At 36.9% G+C, this 20,580-nt stretch overlaps 2 protein-coding genes across 4 annotated transcripts in view; both read left to right on the top strand.

Moving 5' to 3' along the window:
- Nucleotides 1-1,022, top strand: part of LOC133551039 (major histocompatibility complex class I-related gene protein-like) — a 43,234-nt gene extending 42,212 nt beyond the window's left edge. For both annotated transcript variants that reach the window (XM_061897323.1, XM_061897322.1), the window contains exon 9: nt 11-1,022. In XM_061897323.1, the coding sequence (XP_061753307.1) occupies nt 11-20 (10 nt within the window). In that variant the 3' untranslated portion in view covers nt 21-1,022. The remainder of the gene's footprint in view (nt 1-10) is intronic.
- Nucleotides 1,023-4,152: 3,130 nt separating this feature from the next.
- Nucleotides 4,153-18,646, top strand: LOC133551038 (major histocompatibility complex class I-related gene protein-like). Of its 2 annotated transcripts, none has more exons than XM_061897316.1 (7): nt 4,153-4,464; nt 13,736-14,002; nt 14,880-15,158; nt 15,248-15,550; nt 15,706-15,816; nt 15,943-15,960; nt 16,307-18,000. In XM_061897316.1, exons 1-7 carry the CDS (start codon nt 4,419-4,421, stop codon nt 16,423-16,425), a joined length of 1,143 nt encoding a protein of 380 aa, XP_061753300.1. In that variant the 5' UTR covers nt 4,153-4,418; the 3' UTR covers nt 16,426-18,000. The 2 variants fall into 2 exon arrangements, with proteins under 2 accessions (XP_061753300.1, XP_061753301.1); XM_061897317.1 differs by lacking the exon at nt 16,307-18,000 and adding an exon at nt 18,007-18,646 and having other exon boundaries at nt 4,237-4,464.
- The last annotated feature ends 1,934 nt before the right edge of the window (nt 18,647-20,580 follow it).

The raw sequence follows: 20,580 nt of genomic DNA, 5'->3' as shown, positions 1-20,580 counted from the left end.
CTCCTTGCAGTGGGTGTTGAACTCGCGCCCCCATAAGCGCCATCCCAAGCCCTCGCGGAATAAGTCGTGAATACCGGAGTGGGGTCCCAACGAAGTCTGTGAAATTACTTTTGAGGCAGCGATCATGACAGTCGTCCATGCTGGTGAACATGTCAGGACTGTACATTTCAGGGTTTGATGAAGGAGCACTTTGAATTTTTTTGTGAGTTTGTTTTGTTTTATTTATGTGTGCTAATGAGCAGAATCAAGTTTCAGTGAATAACAAGTTTTAAAACATTATGTGAATTGTGAAAATTATAATATATTGTAAAAATGGCAACTATTGAGGCTGGTAAATGTCCAGCGCAGCGCACTCACCATTGTGACCATTTTTAGTGCAGCATCCGGGTACTGACAGTGCACTGCATTTTACAGCGCACTGTAAATGTGAAGTGGCTTTTATTTTGAAAATCCATTTGCACTTCTTTAAAATATGCTTTTTTTTTTTTTTTTTTTTGCTGTCTTGTACTTCTACTAACATTTTGTGGTTTATAGCTGATACATCCATAGATTTAGCTCATGTCAATGTAGACCCATCCATTTTCTACCGCTTTTATGATTGTGTTTTTATAAAGCCTTATGAACATATGAAAATATTTTGTATCAAAATGTAATTCTATCTCTCTTCGCTGCTGACCGTTACTGCTGAGCCGTTGCAACAAGGGACTTCCCGTCTTACAGTAGGAGTGGGCGATACTGTCATCTTTTTGGTATGAATCCGATACCGACACCTGATGTTTCATGATCCCCGACTGATATTGTTGATTTGCCCTTTTTTTTTTTTTTTTTTTGCTTATGATTGTAATTTGAATAAAACATTGAACAAACATTTTACCCGCGACCACAAAGGGAATAAGCGGTAGAAAATGGATGGATGGATGGGCAAACATTTTAGGGGAAAATTGTAAGACCAATCAAAAATGTATACAATCAATGATGTAATAATAAAATAAATATGACCTTTTATCAGGTGCAAAATAAAACTAATGCTGAAATCCTAAATAAACAAAGAAAACTTCAGAAAAAATATAACAAAGCAACGCCAACATTGTAATAAGAACCGCTGCACAAGCTTCCCTCCCGATATTGATTTATTACGCCGTATCAATCTGATACCGGGTGGAGATGGGGTTCGACTGCACTAGCAGGAGCGGTGGCTGACAAGTGAAAGTGTCTAAATTTTTTGGGCGGTTGTGCATAAACTGGTTTGTGATTGGATCGAAATGGAAGGGGATAGTGACGGGATGTATGAGGAAAGTTTGGACATGGATAGGACTAGAGGGGAGAGGAGGGATTGAAGGAAAGTCGAGTGCTAAAAGAGTGCACGAAGACGATGAAGAGGTAGATAAGAGGAAAAAGGTTATGTTGGATAATTGCAAGATCATTTGTACATTTAAATCAAGTCGAGATATGAATGACATATTTGTAGGTATGTTATTAATGTAAAGATGATAAAAAAATCAAAACATTTTTTTTTATTAAGCAAAGTGTACTGCCTTTTGCAATGTAAACTACATTTAAAATAAAGCTGGTTGCCACGTAACTGTGTGCCCTTAAAGTAGAAAATTGCCATTTTATTATACAATATATTTTGTAGATATTTGTGCTACCCCGAATCCCAAATGTACTTTAGAATGATTAATTTTTCTTTTTTTAAATTAAACACTTAAAATTACAGTGGGGCAAAAAAGTATTTAGTCAGCCACCGATTGTGCAAGTTCTCCCACTTAAAATGATGACAGAGGTCTGTAATTTTCATCATAGGTACACAAGTTGAGTTTATACCAAAATGGATAGATGGCTGATACAGGAGAGGATTGGGAGAATGTCATGTGGTCAGATGAAACCAAAATATAACTTTTTGATATAAACTCAACTCGTCGTGTTTGGAGGAAGAAGAATACTGAGTTGCATCCCAAGAACACCACACCTACTGTGAAGCATGGGGGTGGAATCATCATACTTTGGGGCTGTTTTTCTGCTAAGGGGACAGGACGATTGATCCGTGTTAAGGAAAGAATGAATGGGGCCATGTATCGTGAGATTTTGAGCCAAAACCTCCTTCCATCAGTGAGAGCTTTGAATGGTTGACCAAATACTTATTTTCCACCATAATTTACAAATAAATTCTTTAAAATTCCTTCAATGTGAATTCCTGGATTTTTTTTTCACATTCTGTCTCTCACAGTTGAAGTGTACCTATGATGAAAATTACAGACTTCTGTCATCATTTTAAGTGGGAGAACTTGCACAATCGGTGGCTGACTAAATACTTTTTTGCCCCACTGTAATATTTTTTAACACTGAAACCAACTAAATGCGTGCATTTTTAAGTAAGACCAACATTTTTAAAGTATAATAAGTGTCGTATTATTTTTAATAACATTGTTATTCTAAAAGTTAACCAATAATAAATATAATACTTCTTACCATTAATGCGACATCTTGAACAGGTGCGATAGAAAACGGATGGTTGGATTAAAATGCATGAGAATGTTTTATAATTTGAACGTTATTTTTAAGACTGTGATTAGTTTACCAGCGGAATTATTAATTACTTATCGTGTTAAGCAATGTCAGCTAAGATTTATCTGAGAGCTAGATGCAGTCATCTAGAGCCATAGGTTCCCTACCCCTGGCCTAGACAGACAAACTCAGACCTGGGCAAATTAAGGCCACATGTGGCCCGTTAAGTTTTTCAATCCGGCCCGCCAGACATTCCCAAATATTTTTTTTTCAAGATCTTTAAGACGGAAACTGTAGCTGCCATTATGATGTGCAGTAATGTTTTCTAATGACCGTAAGTGTTCAACTGTACAAAGTATTTTTATGGTTGGAATCTGCACTTTTGCATGATATACCAGTTACTATGGTCATCTAATTAGTTACTAAGGTAATCTACGTCACAGCAGCTCAAACGAGGCACCAAGCAGTGTGGGCGGAAAGGTGTTCCACAGACGCGGAAGGAGAGTTTCACAACAACGTTGTAAAGCTTAGTGATATATCAGATGTGTCAGATTGTAGGTGAGTTTATTTTGTACCATTGGCGTTCATATTTCACTGTTTGTGGCATTTTTGTTGCGTTTCACTTGATTGTAAAATATGTCGATCGAAAAGGGGTGTGACATTCATATTTTGTCAATATTCAGTGTTTTATTGATCATAGAAAAAATGTAAAATTCCATTACGTTTTTAAGTCGGTCTGTCATAACGTTTTTAGCATTCAATCAGGCATTACTGTGAGGTTTTGTATTAGTGTTTCTAAAAATAGATATACCGGCACCCGGACACATTTTTTTCTCTAAATGTGGCCCTCAGGTGCAAAAATTTGGACAAACTGTTTTCAGTACAGTATGTTTCTTTAATGAATTCATAGACAGCAACCTAACAAATCATCTTTTAGCATCAAAACTGTTAGCAAAAGTATAAAAATGCTAATAATACACCCGATAAAATGTGCGTTTTTCAATGATTTCACATGAATGTATATTTTTTCTCATGATCTTTAAATATCCATCCATCTTCCTCCGCTTATCCGAGGTCGGGTCGCGGGGGCAGCAGCCTAAGCAGGGAAGCCCAGACGTTCTTCTCCCCAGCCACTTCGTCCAGCTCTTCCCAGGGGAATCCCGAGGCCATCCGGGAGACATAGTCTTCCCAACATACCCAGGGTCTTCCCCGTGGCCTCCTACCGGTCGGACGTGCCCGCAACACCTCCCTGGGGAGACGTTCGGGTGGCATCCTGACCAGATGCCACCTCATCTGGCTCCTCTCGATGTGGAGGAGCAGCGGCTTTACTTTGAGCTTCTCACCCTATCTCTAATCTTCTCTATCTTTAAATATGTTTATTTTATTTATTTATTCCTGTTCCTTTTATTTATTACATTGAACACAGGAAGCAGAGTGACTAAATCAAATTGTTAAACATACTTGGCCAGAGAAGTTGATTCTTGATAACATCGCCCCCACCCACTTCCTTCCGAGCAAAAGCCATGGGCGATACTACCAAATTTGGCATCGACTCGATACCAAGTGCATGCAAGAACAATATTGCCAAAAAAAACACTTTTTTAAATCAACTTTTTTACTTTTACATTTTTCAAGATCATGGATGATCGTCTTAAGCCAAGGCAAAAAAAATAGTTACACATATTTGTGGACCATTCAGATATTAGGACAATTTTTTTTAAAAAAATACAATTTGGACAACACAGCGACTTGATATTTGTAAAAACAAATATAAAAGAGAGCTGAAAAAGTATCGATTTGACCAGACACCGATACCATAAAGACAGATCTTTAGGGTCGATACGCCCACCGCTGACGCAGCTCCATCGTGTCACCACTTTGAGACGAGAAGGTCTCGCAAGACCACAAACAACATGAAGTTTTTTGTGTTGCTGCTTTTTCTGGGTTTCTCATCAGCAGGTGAGCTCGCCTTCACTTTTTGCTGCGTTTTTTTGCCCCCAAAGTCGGCACATTTGCTCCACTTACTTGAAATGCGCAGTTAAGACACAAGGTTTCGCTTTCACATTTAGTCGTCAGCTATAGCGGTATCGCATTTTTATTCCGACAAACGAGGAACCTTATTTGTTCGCAAAAAGACCAGAACTTTAATCCGTTAATATTTGAGGATATAAATAGACTGATATTTATGTTATTAATGTAACGATAAAACAATTAAGTTTTGTTTTTTTATTTAGTAAAGCGTACTGCATATTGCATATTTACTATTTTAAACTACATTAAAAATAGCACTTGTTGCCAGCTGTGTGCCCTTCTAAAAATAAAAAAATGCCATTAAATATAGCGAATCCCAAGTGTACTTCGTAATTTTTAATATTTTTAATAAAACACTTGAATTGTGTCTCTCTGTCATGTCTTGTGATGATGTTTTTTTTAGTTGTGTTCTGTTTTGTGTTTGCCACCATTAGTTCCTGTTTTTGCACACCCTGGTTTGTTTTAGTTTCCATGACAACTCATTAGTTTCACCTGCCTCATTTGTTTGAACTCACCCACCTGTTGATAATCATGTCACTATTATTTAAGCCTGTAGTTGCCAGGTAGTGTAACCTGGCGACATCACTCTTGATACACCCCTGACATTATTCATCTCTTGCCCTGCCCATGTTTTTGCTCAGTCCATGCCTTAGTTCTCGTCACCGTAAATGTTTTTGTTTTTGACCATAGTTCAGGCTATGTGTTTACGTTTTTGTTACGTTTTAGCCATGTTTGTGTCCCCGCCCTTTTGTTTGTACTCTGTTAGTGTTAAAATGAAATCATGTCTTTACCTTCACGCCTTGTCCAGTCCAGTTGCTTTGCATCATGGGAAAACAAACCACAGTCCAAGTCTTGACACTCTCGGTTTTTACTTGGCCCGGTTTGCCTAACACAGGAGTCGGCAGCCCAAAGTGTTGAAAGAGCCATCCATCCATTTTCTACCGCTTGTCCCTTTTGGGGACAAGGACTACTCAGGACCTTGTATTGTGAGGCACATGCACTAACCCCTATACCACCGTGCTGCTTGAAAGAGCCATATTGGACCAAAATAAAAAATGTGTATGGAGCCTTGCAACGCCTGGGATGAGGCGGCGACTTGTCCAGGGTGTACCTCGCCTTCCGCCCGATTGTAGCTGAGTTAGGCACCAGCGACCCCAAAAGGGAATAAGTGGTAGAAAAAAGGATGGATGGATGAAGGCAACACATGATGTAAATGTCTATTAGCTATATTAGACTACTATCAAAAATACTTTAAAATTGTTATATAAGTGTTATAGTGAAGGCAACACACGATGTAAATGTCTATATTAGCTATACTAGCCTACTATCAAAATTACTTTAAAATTCTTAAATAAGTGTTATAGTGAAGGCAACACATGATGTAAATGTCTATATTACCTACATTAGCCTACTATCAAAATTACTTTAAAATTCTTATATAAGTGTTATAGTGAAGGCAACGCATGATGTAAATGTTTATATTAGCCTTATTAGCCTACTATCAAAATTACTTTAAAAATTTTTATATAAGTGTTATAATGAAGGCAACACATGATGTAAATGTTTATATTAGCTATACCAGCCTACTATCAAAATGACTTTAAAATTCTTATATAAGTGTTATAATGAATATAGCTAATATAGACATTTACATCATGTGTTGCCTTCACAATAACACTTATTAAAGAATTTTAAAGTAATTTTGATAGTAGGCTAGTACAGCTAACATAGACATTTACATCATGTGTTGCCTTCACTATAACACTTATTAAATAATTTTTAAGTAATTTTGATAGTAGGCTAGTATAGACATTGACATCATGTGTTGCTTTCATTATAACACTTATATAAACATTTTAAAGTCATTTTGATAGTAGGCTAGTATAGCTAATACAGACATTTACATCGTGTGTTGCCTTCACTATAACACTTATATAAGACTTTTAAAGTAATTTTGATAGTAGGCTAGTATAGCTAATATAGACATTTACATCATGTGTTGCCTTCATTATAACACTTATATAAAAATTTTAAAGTAATTTTGATAGTAGGCTAATATAGACATTGACATCATGTGTTGCTTTCATTATAACACTTATATAAAAATTTTAAAGTAATTTTGATAGTAGGATAGTATAGCTAATACAGACATTTACATCGTATGTTGCCTTCACTATAACACTTATATAACATTTTTTAAGTAATTTTGATTGTAGGCTAGTATAGCTAATACAGACATTTACATCGTGTGTTGCCTTCACTATAACACTTATACAAGACTTTTAAAGTAATTTTGATAGTAGGCTAGAATAGCTAATATAGACATTTACATCATGTGTTGCCTTCATTATAACACTTATATAAAAATTTTAAAGTAATTTTGATAGTAGGCTAGTATAGCTAATACAGACAATTACTATCAAAATTACTTTAAAAGTCTTATATAAGTGTTATAATGAAGGCAACACACGATGTAAATGTCTATATTAGCTATACTAGCCTACTATCAAAATTACTTTAAAATTCTTATATAAGTGTTACAGTGAAGGCAATACATGATGTAATTGTCTATATTAGCTATTCTATCCTACTATCAACATTACTTTAAAATTTTTATATAAGTGTTATAATGAAGGCAACACATGATGTAAATGTCTATATTAGCTATTCTAGCCTACTATCAAAATTACTTTAAAAATCTTATATAAGTGTTATAGTGAAGGCAACACACGATGTAAATGTCCATATTAGCTATATTAGCCTACCATCAAAATTACTTTAAAATTCTTATATAAGTGTTATAGTGAAGGCAACACATGATGTGTCTACATTAGCTATGTTGGCCTACTATCAAAAATACTTAAAAATTGTCATATAAGTGTTATCCTGAAGGCAACACATGATGTAAATGTCTATATTAGCTATATTAGACTGCTATCAAAAATACTTTAAAATTCTTATATATGTGTTATAGTGAAGGCAACACACGATGTAAATGTCTATATTAGCTATATTACCCTACTATCAAAAGTACTTTAAAAATCTTATATAAGTGTTATAGTGAAGGCAACACATAATGTAAATGTATATATTAGCTATATTAGCCTACTATCAAAATTACTTTAACATTTTTATATGAATGTTATAGTGAAGGCAACACATGATGTAATTGTCTATATTAGCTATATTAGCCTATCAAAATTACTTAAAAATTGTCATATAATTGTTATAATGAAGGCAACACATGATGTAAATGTCTATATTAGCTATATTAGCCTACTATCAAAATTACTTTAAAAGTCTTGTATAAGTGTTATAGTGAAGGCAACACACGATGTAAATGTCTATATTAGCTATACTAGCCTACTATCAAAATTATTTTAAAATTCTTATATAAGTGTTATAGTGAAGGCAACACACAATGTAAATGTCTATATTAGCTATATTAGCCTACTATCAAAATTACTTTAATATTCTTATATAAGTTTCATAGTGAAGGCAACACATGATGTCAATGTCTATACTAGCTATACTAGCCTACTATCAAAATTACTTTAAAATTTTTATACAAGTGTTATAATGAAAGCAACACATGATGTCAATGTCTATATTAGCCTACTATCAAAATTACATTAAAATTCTTATATAAGTGTTATAGTGAAGGCAACACATGATGTAAATGTCTATATTATCTATAGTAGCCTACTATCAAAATTACTTTAAAAGTCTTTAATAAGTGTTATAGTGAAGGCAACACACAATGTAAATGTCTATATTAGCTATACTAGCCTACTATCAAAATTACTTAAAAAATGTTATATAAGTGTTATAGTGAAGGCAACACATGATGTAAATGTCTATATTAGCTATTCTAGCCTACTATCAAAATTACTTTAAAATTTTTATATAAGTGTTATAATGAAGGCAACACATGATGTAAATGTCTATATTAGCTATACTAGCCTACTATCAAAATTACTTTAAAAGTCTTATATAAGTGTTATAGTGAAGGCAACACACGATGTAAATGTCTATATTAGCTATACTAGCCTACTATCAAAATTATTTTAAAATTCTTATATAAGTTTTATAGTGAAGGCAACACATGATGTAAATGTTTATATTAGCTATACTAGCCTACTATCAAAATTACTTAAAAAATGTTATATAAGTGTTATAGTGAAGGCAACAAACGATGTAAATGTCTATTTTAGCTATACTAGCCTACTATCAAAATTAATTTAAAAGTCTTATATAAGTGTTATAGTGAAGGTAACACATGATGTCAATGTCTATATTAGCCTACTATCAAAATTACATTAAAATTCTTATATAAGTGTTATAGTGAAGGCAACACATGATGTAAATGTCTATATTAGCTATAGTAGCCTACTATCAAAATTACTTTAAAATTCTTTAATAAGTGTTATAGTGAAGGCAACACACAATGTAAATGTCTATTTTAGCTATACTAGCCTACTATCAAAATTATTTTAAAATTCTTATATAAGTTTTATAGTGAAGGCAACACATGATGTAAATGTTTATATTAGCTATACTAGCCTACTATCAAAATTATTTTAAAATTCTTATATAAGTTTTATAGTGAAGGCAACACATGATGTAAATGTTTATATTAGCTATACTAGCCTACTATCAAAATTACTTAAAAAATGTTATATAGTGAAGGCAACACACGATGTAAATGTCTATATTAGCTATATTAGCCTACTATCAAAATTACTTTAAAATTCTTATATAAGTTTTATAGTGAAGGCAACACATGATGTAAATGTCTATATTAGCTATACTAGCCTACTATCAAAATTACTTGAAAAATGTTATATAAGTGTTATAGTCAAGGCAACACACGATGTAAATGTCTATATTAGCTATACTAGCCTACTATCAAAATTATTTTAAAATTCTTATATAAGTTTTATAGTGAAGGCAACACATGATGTAAATGTTTATATTAGCTATACTAGCCTACTATCAAAATTACTTAAAAAATGTTATATAGTGAAGGCAACACACGATGTAAATGTCTATATTAGCTATATTAGCCTACTATCAAAATTACTTTAAAATTCTTATATAAGTTTTATAGTGAAGGCAACACATGATGTAAATGTCTATATTAGCTATACTAGCCTACTATCAAAATTACTTGAAAAATGTTATATAAGTGTTATAGTCAAGGCAACACACGATGTAAATGTCTATATTAGCTATAGTAGCCTACTATCAAAATTACTTTAAAATTCTTTAATAAGTGTTATAGTGAAGGCAACACACAATGTAAATGTCTGTATTAGCTATACTAGCCTACTATCAAAATTACTTTAAAATTCTCATAAAAGTTTTATAATGAAGGCAACAAATGATGTAACTGTCTATATTAGCTATATTAGCCTACTATCAAAATTACTTAAAAATTCTTATATAAGTGTTATAGTGAAGGCAACACATGATGTAAATGTCTATATTAGCTATACTAGCCTACTATCAAAATTGCTTTAAAATTCTTATGTAAGTGTTATAATGAAGGCAACACATGATGTAAATGTCTATATTAGCCTATTATCAAAATTACTTCAAAAGTCTTATATAAGTGTTATAGTGAAGGCAACACATGATGTAAATGTCTATATTAGCTATATTAGCCTACTATCAAAGGGTGATGCAAATCTTCCTTAAAAGAAATGTGTTTGATTTTAATTCTACACATCTTTGCAACATAAGAAATAATTCGTAAAATGTAGGATTGTGTGTCCAAGTTTAAGGAAAAGGCAGGCTGTCTTCTTTCAATTAATCTATTACAATCTTTGCTAGCTGCGTAACGTTTGCTGTGGTCTGGAACAACATGGTACGCAAACAACTATGAGAAATGCTGAAGTTGGCTGAAGTCATATTTGACTAACAGGACCTTCTCTGTTAATGCTGCTGGTTCTGAATCCTCGGTTGCTCCCTTGACATGTGGGGTCCCGCAGGGCTCAGTTTTAGGACCACTGCTCTTTTCTATGTATTTACTTCCCCTGGGCTCAGTCCTAAGAAAGCATTATATTTGTTTTCATCGTTAATGACGATGACGGATACATTTATTTTCCGTTAATGAGAAAGCATGCCTCTTCGATGTAGCCACTGCTTGCTTGTCTTGATCACATCAAGGCCTGGACGGCCCTAAATTTCTTGAATTTCAATGAAAAGAAGACTGAGGTAATAGTGTTGGGACTTATTGGTACCTGTTGACTTTGGCCTTTTGGCTTTGCACGTTAAGCCCATGATCACCAAACTGGGCTTTCGTATTGACAGTGATTTTAAATTGGACCGTCAGATTGGCACAGTGGTGAAAGCCATCATTTTTTTTTAATTTATGCCAGCTGTCCAAGGTTAAAAATCTTCTTTCTAGGCAACAGTTTGAGACAGTAATCCATGGCTTTTATCACATCTCGGCTGGATTACTGTAACTCTTTGTATTTTGGAATTAGTCAATCCTCCCTCTCACGTCTGCAGCTGGTCCAGAATGCAGCTGCCCGACTTTTAACTAACACTACAAAAAGAGAGCTCGTGACTCCTGTTTTGGCCTCCCTCCACTGGCTGCCTAAGGCTTTTTGAGTCCATTTTAAAATCATCGTACTCATTTTTAACTCCTTACGTGGTCATGCCCCACCTTACCTTTTTGAGCTGCTCCACCTCCATGACCCCACCCGGGCCCTCAGGTCAGCTGATGAGCTGATCCTGGAGGTACCCAGATCAAAGCGCAAGCTCAGAGGGGACCTTTGTTGCGGGTCCCAAACTCTGGAACAATCTCCCTCTCCATGCGAGACAGGCCCCTTCTTTGGCTATTTTAAGACACTTCTTAAAACCCATTTTTATTCACTGGCTTTTAACCCAGCATGGGACTTTAATTTTTTTTTAACTGTATTTAACTTTTTAACTGATTTTTATCCGACAAATTGTTCTTAAGGTAATTTGTATTTGCTTTTTCAATGTGTATTTTAATTCTGTTTTAAATGTTGTTTTTTAGTCTGTCCTTTGCCTCTATTTCTTTGTGGTGTGCAGCCCTTTGATCTTCAACTGTGGTTGTTTTTAAAGGGCTTTATAAATAAAGTTAGTTTGGTATTGTATGATATGCAGTAGAGGTGTAAAGGTACACAAAAAATTTCGGTTCGGTACGTACCTCGGTTTAGAGGTTACGGTTTGGTTAATTTTCAGTACTGTAAAAAAACAACAAAATATACATTTTTCGGTTACTTATCTACCAAATTTGCAAAATTGTCCACCAAAAATATTTTTCTTAGTAGAATATTTGATGTGACGTAATCGGAACCTTGGATAGGTCAATAATTCATAATACCATTGATTTTGATTTATTATTTTGTTTTGAGCAATGACAGTTTGAGAGGAAAAAAACAGCTTTGTTTTATTAGTCAACATTGCAACTTTTTCTAAATTACATTTAGCCTTTAAGCTTTTTTATTTCACTCTTGTTTATGTTTTTGTTTATTTTAATATTATTTTTAAAAAAGATATTAGCTGTGGGATGCAAATGGCTTCCAGGGCACACTTTTGACACCCCTGCTATAGAAAAGAAAAAATACATTTTGATAATATGGGTAAAAAGCAGAGCCTGGCGACGCATGCGCGTTTATCATAACTCTCTCACTCTCTCTGTCTCTGCCCCTCCCTCACAAATGTTGCTGTGTTCACAATTTGTTTTGTTTTTAAACCCTTCTCAACCCTAAACGTATTTTGAAAATACACGCAACCCTAACTTAAAATGCCGGACATTTGAGGCATTTAAGAAACTCCACCCGGACAGCCCCGCAAAAGAGGACATATCCGGTGAAAAGAGGAGGTATGGTCAGTCTATCGTAGCCCGGTCGCTGCTAGCATGCGGTACGCTACTTAATATGTCCTTGTGGAAACTCGTTCGGTACACCTCCGAACCGAAATGGTTCAATACAAATACACGTACCGTTATACCCCTAGTATGCAGCAAATATTACTAATGTGTCATGAGACATGTAAATATAAATTAAATACTCAGAGGACATAAGTGAAGGAAATTAAATGAGTTCAAATGTACCTACAAAGAAGGCATAATGGTGCAACCTGCTCATGCAGTTAGCCTAAATAGCATGCTAGCATCGATTAGCTTGCAGTCATGGATTGACCAAATATGCCTGAAAAGCACTCCAGCAAATCAATAAAATTAACAAAGCTTCCTTTTGTGCTTTCAAGCACAGTATAAAATGTTTGGTGGACAAAATGAGACAAAGAAGGAGTGGCATGAAACACGCATCAGAGAAAATTCTACATGTAAACAAACTACGATGAGTTCAAAGCTAGGTGTAATTAGTAGGACAAAACGGTGCTTGCCAAATACTCTCATCAGTACAGTATGTTTAATATAAACAGTGGGATTTCTAACAATTAGTAAGGTTTGTGTCATGTTTTTAAGGGCTTCACGGTGGCAGAGGGGTTAGTGCGTCTGCCTCACAATACGAAGGTCCTGCAGTCCTGGGTTCAAATCCAGGCTCGGGATCTTTCTGTGTGGAGTTTGCATGTTCTCCCCGTGAATGCGTGGGTTCCCTCCGGGTACTCCGGCTTCCCCCCACCTCCAAAGACATGCACCTGGGGATAGGTTGATTGGCAACACTAAATTGGCCCTAGTGTGTGAATGTGAGTGTGAATGTTGTCTGTCTATCTGTGTTGGCCCTGCGATGAGGTGGCGACTTGTCCAGGGTGTACCCCGCCTTCCGCCCGATTGTAGCTGAGATAGGCGCCAGCGACCCCGAAAGGGAATAAGCGGTAGAAAATGGATGGATGGATGTGTCATGTTTGTTCTGCTACAGAAAATATATTAAAACAAAGAATATATATTTTTTCTTCATCTATTTTTCCGTGTTCGAAAAGAGGCCCAGGGAGCCACTAGGGCGGCGCTAAAAGGCAGCATTAAATGTGAAATATTTCGCAATAGCCATGTTTTTTTTTTCATTTTGTTCCAGACCAGAGTACTGCACCGCAAGTGTGAATTCCCCCTAAAACAGTCTAAATAAAATTGAAAGTAAAGTTCACCAGAACTAAAATGCCATTTCCCACAATTTAGAAATAAACTGTCATTGTGTGCATTTTTCCCTCATTGTTCAGTCAACAAGTAGAAATGATTAGAAAATGTCCTCATCCCCCTCAGCAAAACACTCTCTCAAATACTTCCTCACCGCAACGTCGGGAATGAAAAACTTCCCAGAGTTTGTGGGCGTGGCCACGGTGGATGACGTCCAGGTGGGCTACTGTGACAGCAACATCCAGACTGCGGAGCCCAAACAGGACTGGATAAAGAAACTGATCCAGGCTGAGCCGTATCACCTGCACTGGTACAAGTTAAAGTGCTCCGGCAACCAGCAGGTCTTCAGAGCCAAACTGGAGGATTTTAGTCGACGCTTAAACCAATCTGGAGGTGCGTATTTGTACACTCTTCTATCACAGGGGGGCAATTGACATATTTTTTTTACAACGCCACAATTGGAATGAATGAAAACCAAATTTCTGCAAGTTGATACAGAGATGTTGTATTTCAATTTGCACAGTTCTATACTTACACTTAGTCTTTTGAGTGCATAAGTGTGCTCACAAAAATACAGTACACTGTCAGTACCTGGTTGTTGCACAAAGTCAGAGCTGGGCAAATATTTTGACTCGGGGGGCCACATTGAGAGAAAAAATGTGTCCGGGGGGGCTTTACATTTAGCTGTAAAAATCTACTGTACAGTATGTGTGTTTGGGTCTTTTTTTCGATAGAGTTCTAAAATCGTTATGAGCATACTTGCCAACCCGAAATTCAGCGCCCCTACCGAAAACCTCCCAGGACAAATTTTCTCCCGAAAATCTCCCGAAATTCAGGCAAAGCTGGAGCCACGCCCCCTCCAGCTCCATGCAGACCTGACTCAGCAATGTTGTGACCCTCTTAAACAGGACAATACTGCCATCTACTGTACATAGAATAGAATATAATGTACTTTATTGATCCCTAGGGGAAATTCAACACCACAGTTCGCTCCCAATAAATAATATAATATATATGATATCATATATATTATATATATAATATATGAATAATATAAATATATTCTACATATATTCTACATTTAAGTGCACATAAGGAACATTTCAACATGATTGTGACCCAAAGCTGAGAGTCAAACGTTGAACATTCTTGTTGTGAAGCGGCAGTTTAAGCAAACTGAGGATGTCCCGGGCTGTCTTTGGCGACTTGGTGGGTTCCAAGTAATGATGTCGAGGTGGTCCTGACTCCTGGCGATCTTCATCCCTCCCAGGCAGTCACATCTTGCAGAGAATGAACGGCTGTGAAATAGACGACGAGACCGGAGAAGTGACGGGCTTCAATCAGTACGGTTACGACGGCGAAGACTTCATTGCGTTAAACCTGCAGACTTTGACCTGGACTGCCCCGAAACCGCAAGCTTTCACCACCAAACTCCTTTGGGACACAGAGACGGCCCGACTTGAATACAACAGGAACTACTACATTTATAGGTGCCCCGAGTGGCTGAAGAAATACCTCCACTATGGGAAGAGTGTCCTAAAGAGAAAAGGTGACATTGCAATGGCGAGGTGCAGCAAACACACATTGTATATGTTTTTTTTTTAATCATGTGATGCTATTTGGTGTCTCAATCTACAGAACTTCCCTTGGTGTCTCTCCTCCAGAAGACTCCCACATCCCCAGTCTGCTGCCATGCCACCGGTTTCTATCCCGACCTGGCCATGCTGTTCTGGAGGAGAAACGGCGAAGAGGTCCACAAGCATGTGGAACACGGTGAGATCCTCCCCAACCACGACGGAACTTTCCAGATGAGCGTCAACATTAACATGTTGTCCGTCCCGGACGCTGAGTGGGGGGAGTACGAGTGCGTGTTTACATTAGATGGCGTCAAGGACCAGATGGTCATCAAACTGAACAAAACTGAGATCCAAACCAACTGGGGTGAGTCAAGTCAGACATGACCATTGCTGTAGTCAGTAGGAAGTTCCTTGCTACTGCAACCTATCTTGTTCATTCTTTCAGCAGTTAGGCCATTTAACTAAGCTTTCAGGCCATTGGAAGGTGCTCCAATTTTCAAAGTTCTGTCTTCCTTCCAGTTCCTCCACCAAAGTTTCCCACTGGTCCCGTGGCTGGAGGTGTGGTGGGGCTGTTGCTCCTTCTGGCAGCCGCCATGGCTGGACTTTACCTTTGGAGAAGAAAATATAGCGGTGAGCACTCGTGACCGTGTTTGACTGTCACAATAGGCTTTCTGATAATGTGCTAAGTCAAGTTCAAAGTCCTCTTGTTGTCTGAACAGTAATCCTCATGATTATCCCTGTCTTTTTGTCTTCCAGGATTCCAGCTCTCTAACAGTAGGTACACTTTATTATGTACTTTTTACTGTTATTGGCCACGGTGTTATTCAGTACACCTGCATATAATCATACCCAATAGTCGAGGGATGTGTCTCCAATGGATTATGTCCGTAATTTTCAATATGTACACTGTGTACTTAGTTCCGAAGTGTGCCCATTTTGACAGTTTAGTGCCGTCCCTAATCCATTACTGTCGTGTACTTACCAGAATTAACGATTGCAATATTCCATCCATCCATCCATCCAGTTACCGCCGCTTATCCGAGTCCGGGTCGCGGGGACAACAGTCTAAGCAGAGATGCCCCAACCTCCTTGTCACCGGCCACTTCCTCTCGTTCCACAGTGTGTCCTAGGCCTGATCCAGGCCTCTTCCCGGCTGAACATGCCCGAAACACCCCACCAGGGAGACGTCCAGGAGGCATACGGAGTAGATGCCCGAGCCATCTCAGCTGGCTCCTCTAGACGTGAAGGAGCAGTAGCTCTACTCTTAGTCTCTCCCACATGACCGAGCTCCTCACCCTATCTTTGAGGGTGATCCCAGACATCCTGCGGAGACAACTCATTTCTGTGGTTAAGAGGGGAGGAGTATATTTACAGCTGTTAGGTGTGCAGTTGTGCGCTGCACTCTCTAAAAGCCGTAGTTGTTATTGTCACATATGCATTATTGAGTGATTGATTGAAACTTTTATTAGTAGATTGCACAGTTCAGTACATATTGCGTACAAATGGCCACTAAATGGTAACACCCGAATAAGTTTTGCAATTTGTTTAAGTCAGGGTCCACGTTAATCAATTCATGGTACAAATATATACTATCAGCATAATACAGTTATCACACAAGCTAATCATCATAGTATATACATTGAATTATTTACATTATTCACAATCCGGGGGGTGGGATGAGGAGCTTTGGTTGATATCAGTACTTCAGTCATCAACAATTGCATCAACAGAGAAATGGACATTGAAACAGGGTAGTTCTTACTTAGTAGGATAAGTACAGCGAGCAGAGAACATAGTGAGTTCAGATTGCATAAGAACAAGTATATAGTGTACATTAGAAATACATTCGAATATAAATCAGGTTATTTACAATCCGGGGAGATGGGATGTGAATGGAGGAGGGTATTAGTAAAGGGTTGAAGTTGCCTGGCGGTGTTGTGGTGCATGTACAGTAGATGGCAGTATTGTCCCTTTTAAGAGTGTCACAACATTGCTGTTTACGGCAGACAAACTGCTTTACGGTAGACAAAAACGTGACTGCTGTTGTTGTGTGTTGTTTTACCGCGCTGGGAGGACGTTAATGAAACTGCCTAAAGAAACCAAGAACTCGCCCTCGATCATTCTACAGTTAAAACGTCACTGGGCGGACACGCTGTTTATATTGTGGGAAAGCGGACGTGAAAACAGGCTGTCCTCACTCAGGTCCGCACGGAGCGTGGCCTCCAGCTCCACCTGAATTTCGGGAGATTTTCGGGAGAAAATTTGTCCCGGGAGGTTTTCGGGAGAGGCCCTGAATTTCGGTAGTCTCCCGGAAAATCCGGGAGGGTTGGCAAGTATGCTTGAGTGTGACGTGTACTGACAGTGCAAAGCATTTTTCTTACTTCTTATCCTTCATTGGAGACACAGTCATGGGCTGTGTTTCAAATCGCACACATCCGATGTCAGCAAAAAAAAAAAAAAAAAGAATCGGCTGACATTGACTTGCACGTAACAACTCCGATAAAAGCTCTAATACAACCGGTCCGGCAGTGTGTTGACTTTTGCAAAGCTGGACAGCCAGTTAACATCCCAATGTCCTCCAATAAGCACACAAGGTGGGTATTTTTGTATATTTGTGTTGTTATTTATAAAAGGTAAACATGATAGGGTGTAGTCTACTTGGAGCGAACAGCTACGCAACAGCTAAGCACAAGACATCCAGGTACTGACAGTCCACTGCATTTGGCTGTACTCAGTGTGAACGCACTTATGCACTCAGAAGGAAAGTAAGTACAGAAGTGCTTGAATTGAGACATGGTTGTTTGTCATCTCTCCTTGCAGTGGGTGTTGAACTCGCGCCCCCATAAGCGCCATCCCAAGCCCTCGCGGAATGAGTCGTGCATACCGGAGTGGGGTCCCAACGAAGTCTGTGAAATTACTTTTGAGGCAGCGATCATGACAGTCGTCCATGCTGGTGAACATGTCAGGACTGTACATTTCAGGGTTTGATGAAGGAGCACTCTGAATTTTTGTGTGAGTTTGTTTTGTTTTATTTATGTGTGCTTATGAGCAGAATCAAGTTTCAGTGAATAACAAGTTTTAAAACATTATGTGAATTGTGAAAATTATTATATTGTAAAAAATGGCGGCTATTGAGGCTGGTAAATGTCCAGCGCAGCGCACTCACCATTGTGACCATTTTGAGTGCAGCATCCGGGTACTGACAGTGCACTGTAAAATGCAGTGCACTGTAAATGTGAAGTGGCTTTTATTTTGAAAATCCATTCGCACTTCTTTAAAATCTGCTTGGTTTTTTTTGTGTTTTTTTTTGCTGTCTTGTACTTCTACTAACATTTTGTGGCTTATAGCTGATACATCCATAGAGTCCATCATGTCAATGTAGACCCATCCATTTTCTACCGCTTTTATAATTGTGTTTTTGTAAAGCCTTATAAACATATTAAAATATTTTGTATCAAAATGTAATTCTATCTCTCTTCGCTGATGAACGTTACTGCTGAGCCGTTGCAACAAGGGACTTCCCGTCTTACAGTAGGATACTGTCATCGTTTTGGTATCGCTCCGATACCGACACCTGATGTTTCATGGTCCCCGATTGATTTAGTGCAGCGGTCATCAACCTTTTTGAAACCAAGAGCTACTTCTTGGGTACTGATTAATGCGAAGGGCTACCAGTTTGATACAGACTTAAAAAATTGCCAGAAATAACCAATTCGCTCAATTTACCTTTAATAAATAAATATATACCGTATTTCCTTGAATTGCTGCCGGGGCGCTAATTAATTTAAAACCTCTTCTCACCCCCTGCGCTTACCAAAGGCATGCGGTAAAAGTAAGCATGCGCTAATAATTTTAAAACCTCTTCTCACTCCGGCATTTACCAAAGGTATGCAGTAAAAAATTGAGTGTGATGTAAGCTTGCACCTTAAATCCTACTGAATAGCTCTTAATCTTCTTCCCTTTATGCAATTTCAAATTACCGGTATTGAATTCAGCCTCCTCCATTTTGAAAATGATGACAGGGGAAGTGTCACTCGTGACGTCACGAGTTTGACCAGGCGGTAATACTAAGCATGCGCTAATTATTTTGGGAAGGGAGTTTGACCCGGCAGTAATTCAAGGCAGGCGCATACTATATGCCCTGCGGCAATTCAAGGAAATACGGTGTATATATAAATGGGTATTTCTGTCCGTCATTCTGTCGTACATTTTTTTTTCCTTTTACGGAAGATTTTTTGTAGAGAATAAATGATGAAAAAAACACTTAATTGAACGGTTTAAAAGAGGTGAAAACAGGGAAAAAATGAAAACAAAATTTTGAAACATGTTTATCTTCAATTTCGACTCTTTAAAATTCAAAATTCAACCGAAAAAAAGAAGAGAAAAACTAGCTAATTCGAATCTTTTTGCAAAAATTTAAAAAATGATTTATGGAACATCATTAGTAATTTTTCCTGATTAAGATTAATTTTAGAATTTTGATGACATGTTTTAAATAGGTTAAAACCCAATCTGCACTTTGTTAGAATATATAACAAATTGGACCAAGCTATATTTCTAACAAAGACAAATAATTATTTCTTCTAGATTTTCCAGAACAAAAATTTTAAAATAAATTCAAAAGACTTTGAAATAAGATTTAAATTTGATTCTAAAGATTTTCTGGATTTGACAGAATAATAGTTTTGAATTTTAATCACAAGTTTGAAGAAATATTTCACAAATATTCTTTGTCGAAAAAAACAGAAGCTAAAATGAACAATTCAATTAAAATTTATTTATTATTCTTTACAATGAAAAAAAATAATTTTACTTGAACATAGATTTAAATTGTCAGGAAAGAAGAGGAAGGAATTTAAAAGACAAAAAGGTATATGTGTTTAAAGATCCCCAAATCATTTTTAAGGTTGTATTTTTTTCTCTAAAATTGTCTTTCTGAAAGTTATAAGAAGCCAAGTAAAAAAATAAATGAATTTATTGAAACAAGTGAAGATCAAATTTTTAAAATATTTTCTTGGATTTTCAAATTCTATTTGAGTTTTGTCCCTCTTAGAATTAAAAATGTCGAGCAAAGCGAGACCAGCTTGCTAGTAAATAAATAACATTTAAAAAAAATAGAGGCAGCTCACTGATAAGTGCTGCTATTTGAGATATTTTTAGACCAGGCCAGCGGGTTACTAATCTGGTACTTACGAGCTACCTGGTGCCCGCGGGCACCGCCTTGGTGACCCCTGGTTTAGTGGATTTGCCCCTTTTTTTTTTTTTATCATGATTGTAATTTGAATAAAACATGGAACAAACTTTTTAGGAAAACATTGTGAGACCAATTAAAAGTGTATACAATCAATGATGTAATTATATATATATATATATATATATATATATATATATATA

Source organism: Nerophis ophidion, linkage group LG04 (genome assembly GCF_033978795.1).
Source record: "Nerophis ophidion isolate RoL-2023_Sa linkage group LG04, RoL_Noph_v1.0, whole genome shotgun sequence".
In the NCBI taxonomy this organism is placed as follows: Eukaryota; Metazoa; Chordata; class Actinopteri; order Syngnathiformes; family Syngnathidae; genus Nerophis; species Nerophis ophidion.
The sequence above is the reverse complement of the archived record's forward strand: the minus strand, read 5'-3'. Positions and strand labels throughout refer to the sequence as shown.